The 8,615-nt window shown below is 41.6% G+C and overlaps 1 protein-coding gene across 1 annotated transcript; it reads left to right on the top strand.

The window, feature by feature from the left end:
• The first annotated feature begins 2,744 nt into the window (after positions 1 to 2,744).
• On the top strand, positions 2,745 to 4,661 carry LOC138887143 (uncharacterized). The gene is made up of 3 exons (XM_070168858.1): positions 2,745 to 2,963; positions 3,108 to 3,392; positions 4,020 to 4,661. Exons 1-3 carry the CDS (start codon positions 2,745 to 2,747, stop codon positions 4,659 to 4,661), a joined length of 1,146 nt encoding a protein of 381 aa, XP_070024959.1.
• The last annotated feature ends 3,954 nt before the right edge of the window (positions 4,662 to 8,615 follow it).

Genomic DNA, 8,615 nt, shown 5'->3' with positions numbered 1-8,615 from the left:
AAACCCTAAGAAGTGGGCCAATTAGGTGAGCATGGCATCAGAATTTATGGACCGGTCAAGTTTAATACGGAGAATGCACCAGATGTCTTCTATATATAGAACCTAAAGAATAAGCCAACCGAGACTTTCTGCAAGTATGCTACTCGGTGGAGATCAGAAGCAGCCAAGGTTAGGCCAGTACTAGAGGAAGAACAAATGAACAAGTTCTTTGTCAGGGCACATGACCCACAGTATTATGAAGGCTAATGGTCATTGAAAATCACAAGTTCTCTGACATCATCAAATTCGGAGAAAGGATTGAAGAGGGTATCAAAAGCAGGATGGTGACAAACTTCGAGGCACTGCATGCCACAAACAAAGCATTACAATCAGGTGGTATATCAAAAAAGAAAGATGTAGGGGCACTAATGGTGGCCCAAGGCCCAAAATCTCCACTCACATACCAAACCCCTCCATCTACATACAAACCCTCACCTCCCAAATATTCTCAACCCCCCACCGCCTATCACACTTATAACACCCAGCCATTACTATCATTCACCTCCAACCCGTCCAAATTACCAGAAACCCAGACCCAATTTTGATCACAAACCACCCAAGTAGTACACCTCCATTGCTAAACCCATAGACCAGCTGTACGAAAGATTGAGGGTTGTTGGTTATGTCAACCCAAACAAAACTTGTGCATATCATTCCAGTATGAAGGGGCACACCATTGACGAGTGACGTACATTGAAAGATAAGATTCAGACATTGACTGATAAGAAGGTCATATAGGCGAAGGAAGTTGTACCCAATGTCTGCAACAACCCCCTCCCAGATCATAGGGGTGAAGGAGTACATGTGATAGAAAGTGACAAAGAGTGGGATCCCGAGGGATCAATTGGATTTATCAAAGAGGGTAACAACCCTAAACCTTCAGTCACGCTCAATCCTATCATGGTGTAGGTACATTCGCCAGCTGAGGTTGAGGTAACCGCTTTGGTTCCATTTGAGGTAGAAGTAACACCACTTACAACCACACCTATTCCATTTGAGGTAGAAGTGGCCACACCTTTAACAATAATAGTAGTAACCACACCCCCTTTCCAGTCCAACACCATACCTTAGGATTATGTTGCTGAAGCCAGGAGAAAGGTAAAAGCAAAGATAGAAGAATCTGATGCCGCACAGGGGATGACCAGAACTAGAAGGGTTTATACACCCAAAAATTTGGGAGGATCTACCAAGGAGACCGCTACCAGATAGCCTATCATTGAAATTGGTCCAGATGACCTTTGGAGAAAAGTACAGGTAAGAGAATACTTTGTCATCGATCATTTGAACAAGACTCCCACTCAAATATCTATCATGTCGCTACTACAAAATTCCGAGATGTATAGGGTGCTATGATGAAGGTATTGAGCGAAGCTTATATACCCAAAAACATCACCAGTGAAGAAATGGCCAACATGGTTCGGCAGGTACTAGAGAGTCACAAAATTACCTTCCACGAGGATGAACTGCCACCTGAAGGATTAAGCCACAATAGGGCACTGCACATCACAGTGCAGCTCGAAGATAAATTCATTTCCAGGGTCTTAATAGATGGAGGTTCATGCCTCAACAATTGTCCACTAACCACTCTTAATAGGTTGGGCAAAGGTTTCCATGAGATATGAGCAGGGAGAATGAATGTGAAAGCATTCGATGGGTCTCAAAGGGCCACAATTGGGAAAATTAGACTCTGCCTGCAGATGGGCCCGACTTGGTTTAATATCGAATTTCAGGTGCTAGACATATCCACCTCCTACAATCTACTATTGGGACAACCTTGGATACACGCCGCTGGGGCTGTGGCTTCCACACTACACCAGGACGTGAAGTTCGAATCGAGCCATCAAGAAGTAATCATTCACGGAGATGGAAGCAATCCTATTTACACCAGTCAAACCATTCTAGTTATTGATAATAAAAGATGGTCGGGCGGAGAAACTTATCATCATGTTGAGTGTGTCAACGCAATTGAAAAGGACAAGGTGGAGTAACAAAATAGAGAGCATACTAGCATGGTCTGGGTATGAACCCGGCAAAGGGCTTGGGAAGAATCTCCAGGGCATTACTAAACCAATATAGCTGAAACGTCATGGTACAATCTTTGGGCTCGGATACCAGTGTACATGGCAAGAGTATGACGATTGGTCGCCTCTATGGCATGGTCCTTATTACTTTTTCGAGCAACCAGTGCCACATCTGGGTTAGACTTTTCACCAGGCCGATACAATATAGGGAACTGCAGACGAAGAAGCTTTAGCTGGCTGAGGAATTTGTTCCTAGAGGACGAGGATATGGATTGCAGTGCAATAATTGAGGAGGAGAAGGAAGAAGGCCTCACCATTCAGACTGTGGAGAAAGGAGTCGTTCTCAAGAATTGGACTGCCACACCATCTCGGACCCACTAAGTCCCTAGCGTTATTATTACTTTTCCTGATGAATCAATGACTGTAACATGTAATGAGACAACACAACATAAGAATAGTGACTCAGAAGAAGAAGACGAAATACCCGAGGAAATCGTCAGAGAAGTAGAGGATTTTGAAAACAAGCCTAAGTCAAACCTGGACGAAACTGAGATAATTAACTTGGGAGATCTTGAAACCATCAAAGAGACCCGCATTAGCATTCACTTGTCTCCATCAGGGAAAAAGGAGTACACTCAGTTTTTGAAAGAGTATGAGAACATCTTTGCATAATCATACGACGATATGACCGGATTAAGTACATCCATTGTGGCCCATAAGTTGCCCACAAACCCAATGTGTCCTCCAGTGAAGCAGAAACTTAGGAAATTCAAGCCTGATATGAGCCTAAAAATCAAAGAGGAGGTTACTAAGCAGATCAGAGCCAAAATCCTCAAGGTAGTTGAGTACCCAACTTGGTTAGCCAACATCGTACCAGTTCCGAAGAAAGATGGAAAAGTCAGGGTATGTGTTGATTATCGAGATTTGAACAGAGCAAGTCCCAAAGTAGACTTCCCACTACAAAATATACACATCCTGATCAACAATTACGCCAAACATGAACTCCAATCCTTTGTAGATTGCTTCGCTGGTTATCATCAAATCTAGATGAATGAGGAAGACGCAGAGAAAATAGCCTTTATCACACTATGGGGAGTGTACTGCTACAAAATGATGCCTTTCAGTCTAAAGAATGTTGGGGCTACTTATATGAGAGCCATGAAAACCATATTCCATGATATGATACACAAGGAAATAGAGGTGTATGTTGATTATGTCATCATCAAATCCAAGAGGGATGCAGATCACATAACAGATTTGAGAAAGTTCTTTGACAGACTGAGGAGGTACAATCTGAAACTGAATCCCGCAAAATGTGCATTTGGGGTTCCTGTAGGAAAGTTATTGGGATTAATTGTCAGCCGTTGAGGAATCAAGTTGGACCCGTCCAAAGTTAAAGTCATCCAGAAGTTACCACTGCTAAAGAGTAAGAAAGATGTGATTAGTTTCCTGGGATGCCTCAACTACATCAGCCGTTTCATAGCGCAATCCACAATAATATATGAACCCATTTTCAAAATGTTAAGAAAGGATGCTAAAACTAGTTGGACTGAAGATTGTCAAAAGGCTTTTGACAAAATCAAGGAATACTTGTCTACACCGCCATTCCTAGTCCCGCCAGAACTTGGGAGACCTTTGTTACTCTATCTGTCCGTCTTGGATGGAGCTTTCGGATATGTTTTGGGACAACATGACAAGACAGGAAGAAAGAAGCAAGCAATATACTACTTGAATAAGAAGTTCACACCTTACGAAGCACGATACTCTCTGTTGGAATGCACTTGCTGTGCTTTGACCTGGACGGCTCAGAAATTAAGGCATTACTTTTGTGCCTGTACCACATACCTCATATCTAGGATGGACCCTCTAAAGTACATCTTTCAGAAGCCCATGCCGACCGAGAAGTTAGCCAAGTGGCAGATACTGTTAAGTGAGTTCGATATCGTCTATGTAACTTAGAAGGCGGTCAAAGGACAAGCATTGACAGACCATCCTGCTGAAAATCCTGTGGAAGGGGAATACGAACCCTTAAAAACGTATTTTCCTGATGAAGAAGTATCATTCGTAGGAGAGGAAATTACTAAAGCTTACGAGGGTTGGAGGATGTTCTTTGATGGAGCTGCAAACTTTAAAGGAGTGGGCATTGGAGTGGTTTTGGTATCAGAAACAGGTCAACACCACCATGTATCTACGAAGTTTAGGTTTCCATGCACCAACAACATGGAGGAATATGAGGCTTGCATCATGGGTCACAATCTGGCCATAGATATGAATATACAAGAACTGCTGGTAATCGGTGATTTAGATCTTTTGGTACATCAGGTTCAAGGAGAATGGGATATGAAGAACACCAAGATACTGCCATACTTGTATCATGTGCAGGAGTTAATGAATAGATTCACAAATATAGAATTCAAACATGTGCCCAGAATTCAAAATGAGTTCACAGATGCACTACCCACTTTGTCATCAATAATACAACATCCAGACAAGAATTTCATTGATCCCATCCCGGTGAGGATCCGCAATCAACCGGCTTACTGTGCACATGTTGAAGAGGAAACAGATGGAAAACCTTGGTTCCACGACATCAAAGCATAGTTGGCAAGATGAGAATATCCGGAGCAGGCAAACCACACTCAGAAACACACGTTGCGGAGGCTATCCAATCACTTCTTCCAAAGCGAAGGGACCATGTATAGAAGAACTCCTGATCTAGGGTTTTTAAGGTGTGTTTACGCAAAGAAAGCTTCCATATTGCTCGAAGATATACATGCCGGAACTTGGGGACCACATATGAATGGTATTGTTCTAACCAAGAAAATACTCAGAGATGGATATTTTTGGATGACCATGGAGTCGAATTGCATCCGATATGTACAGAAATGCCACCAATATTAGGTACATACAGACATGATAATGGTACCAGCCAATGAGCTCAACACAACAAGTTCACCTTGGCATTTTGCTGCTTGTGGAATGGATGTCATCGGTCTAATCGAGCCCACTGCTTCAAACGGACACATGTTCATTTTAGTGGCCATTGAATACTTTACAAAATGGGTAGAGGTTGCATCCTACAAAGTTGTAACCAAGAAAGTCGTCGCAGACTTTGTCAAGGATCATATTGTTTGTCGATTTGGAGTTCCCAAGTCCATTATCACTAATAATGCCGCCAATCTCAACACTGACCTGATAAAAGCCATGTGTGAAACCTTCAAAATCAAGCACAAGAACTCTACATCATACAAACCTCAAATAATGGAGATGTGGAAGCTGTTAACAAGAATATCAAGAAGATACTAAGGAGGATGGTAGAAAACCACAAAAAATGGCACGAGAAGTTACCCTTTCCCCTATTAGGGTACTGCATTATAGTCCGCACATCAACTAGGGCAACTCCCTATTTACTGGTTTATGGTATCGAAGTTGTCATTCTAGCCGAGGTAGAAATTCCTTCTTTAAGAATCATACAGGAAGCCGAACTCAGCGATGCAGAATGGATAAGGAGGCGCTATGAGAAATTGGCCCTTATAGACCAAAAAAGAATGAACGCAGTATGTCACGGTCAGTGTTATCATAACAGAATGTCCAGAGCTTTCAACAAAAGGGTCAAACCAAGACAGTTTGCGCCAGGAAAGATGGTGCTGAAGAAGATCTTCCCGCATCAAGATGAAGCCAAAGGGAAATTCTCTCCCAAATGGCAAGGTCCCTACATGGTTCACAGGGTACTAACATGGGGAGCACTCATACTTGCATAAATGGATGGAGAAGTTTGGCCGAAACTAATCAATTCAGACACAGTCAAGAGATACTATGTTTAGATTGTTTACATTCCTTCATCCAATGTAACTAAACTACGCTTGACCTGATTCCCATTTAAGAGGGGATACGTAGGCAGCCTTGTGAGTTCTGTCATATCATAATACAATTTTCATTTTATCTCAGAACCAGAAACAAGGGCAAAATTTTGAGGAGGACCCTCAAAATTCTAGAGCAAGTCTAGCCGACGCCATCATATGCCAGAAAGTCAGAAATTGGTTAAGAAGTTGGGGCAGGATTTTGAGAAGGATTCTCAAAATTCCGGAGAAGGTTCAGCAAGTTTCGTCGCACGTGAACGGCCGAAGGATCATTTACTAAACTGGGGCAAAATTTTGAGGAGGACCCTCAAATTTCTAAAATAAAAAAGCTGCAATGTCTCTCAAATGCGTTACAGTCACTAGTTCATCTAAAATTACTTGATATTTCACTATGTTTTCTAAAAAAAAAAAGTAACACCATTTTTATCATTAAATGCATATTTTCGAAAACTCTATTTCTGTGACAGTCACGTGATACCTAGGGCAACTCAAATAAAGGCCTCCAGAATGGAGCGAAGCAAAGCTAGCAGGCGAAGGCACGAACCAACCTCCCCTTACAAAACTTACAATTTTTCTTTGGATGCAGGCATGGTGAACATAATAGAAGTATTCGCAAACATACACATACCAAAGTCCTAACGATCAGGCCACCAGACGCAAATATATCTCCAGCTAAGAAATATTCTATTCTTATTTGTTCTCTGCATGAGGCTAAAACCTGCCTCCTTATTTGCATAAGGCTAAGCATTGCCTTCTCTTTGCATGAGATTAAGCCCTGTCTCAGATCTTGCATGAGGCTAAGCCCTGCCTCCATATTTGCATAATGCTAAGCATTGCCTTCTCTTTGCATGAGACTAAGCTCTGTCTCCAATCTTGCATGAGGCTAAGCCTTGCCTCTCATCTGCATAAGGCTAAGCATTGCCTTCTCTTTGCATGAGACTAAGATCTGTCTCCAATCTTGCATGAGGCTAAGCCATGCCTCTCATATGCATAAGGCTAAGTGTTACCTTATTTTTGCATGAGACTAAGCCCTATCTCAAATCTTGCATGAGGCTAAGCCCTGCCTCCATATTTGCATAAGGCTAAGCATTGCCTTCTCTTTGCATGAGACTAAGCTCTGTCTCCAATCTTGCATGAGGCTAATCCTTGCCTCTCATCTGCATAAGGCTAAGCATTTCCTTTTCTTTGCATAAGACTAAGCACTGTCTCCAATCTCGCATGAGGCTAAGCCCTACCTCTCATCTCTATAAGGCTAAGCATTTCCTTCTCTTTGCATGAGACTAATCTCTGTCTCCAATCTTGCATGAGGCTAAGCCCTGCCTCTCATCTACATAAGGCTAAGCATTGCCTTCTCTTTGCATGAGACTAAGCTCTGTCTCCAATCTTACATGAGGCTAAGCCCTGCCTCTCATTTGCGTAAGGTTAAGCGTTGCCTTCTCTTTGCATGAGACTAAGCCCTGTCTCAGATCTTGTATGAGGCTAAGCCAAAAAGTACAAGAGGGGGGTGAATTGTAAATATTTAAAATTAATATCTTATTAGTTGACTAATTTATTGAGTAGTCGACTAGATAGGATAATTCAACAGATATAGTAAAAGAAAGTAATTTGCAGAAAGTAAATGTAGTAAATAAAGACACCATGATTTTTTACTGGTTCGGATTCAATGTGAATCCTAGTCCAGTCCCCTTGGGTTACAAGGGAGTTCTCTTTTAGTAAATGTGTTTCTCCGAATACAGTTGTAGTGAATTTACGCACAGTTTCTCTAGCACTTATTTTTGATACAATGCCTCACCAGTGTTATGCTCTCTTTCTTTCCCTGACTTGTTACACAACAGATCTTAGTGAACTACAATGTTTATTTGCAGTAGATTAAAGAGAGTGATTTTGGTTCGATCAAAGTATATCAGACTAGGGTTTAAGGCGAGATATAAATACTTTGATAGATGGTAGAGGCTTGACAACCCAAGAGATTTGATCCTTAGAAAGAAATTGATTCTTTCCAAGAATAAGATAGTAAGCCGTTGCTTCTCCTTGATTTCCTTCCTTCAGCAGAGATACGAGTGAAGACTTGCTCCTTCATTGTTTGTCTTTCCAAACTTAGTCGCGTACCAATCTTCTCATAACTTTCGATCTTCTGGGATGCTGCCCCTGATTTGTGCCTTAACTTAAAGCTTGCTTGATTCTCTCCAACGTTGCTCTTTGCTAATTGATTTGCTGATTGGATTCCGTCCAGATTTGAGAGTCTTTTCGTTAATTGTCCAGATTTGTTGATTGTATGGTAATCTTTGTTAATTGATTTCTTCCCTTATTCATCATGATTGACTCTAGCATTTTTGTGGTATCTTCTTGACTTCTTGTAAATGATTTCCTGCACATGTATATTATTTGCATCATTAAAACTGGATCTAGCAATCTCCCCTTTTTTGATGATGGCAAAATAATATAGTAATAAAAAGAAGTAAACACCAGTCGACTTCCATGTGTTTACCTCCCCTCCCCCTCAATGTATGTAGTTGACTTGACTGGTCTATGATACTCCCCCTCAATAGATGCAGTTGACTAGACTGTGACCAAGTCGACTTCTCCACTGTACCTGTAAAAATACATATGCTACCTAGACAATATAGATTTTCTCCCCCTTTTTGTCATCAGCAAAGAGGGAATAAGACGAGAACTAAAGAGATAGCATTAAAAC

Source organism: Nicotiana sylvestris, chromosome 3 (assembly GCF_000393655.2).
Source record: "Nicotiana sylvestris chromosome 3, ASM39365v2, whole genome shotgun sequence".
Classification (NCBI taxonomy): Eukaryota; Viridiplantae; Streptophyta; class Magnoliopsida; order Solanales; family Solanaceae; genus Nicotiana; species Nicotiana sylvestris.
Note: the sequence above shows the minus strand (reverse complement) of the source record. Positions and strands in the feature narration are given on the sequence as shown.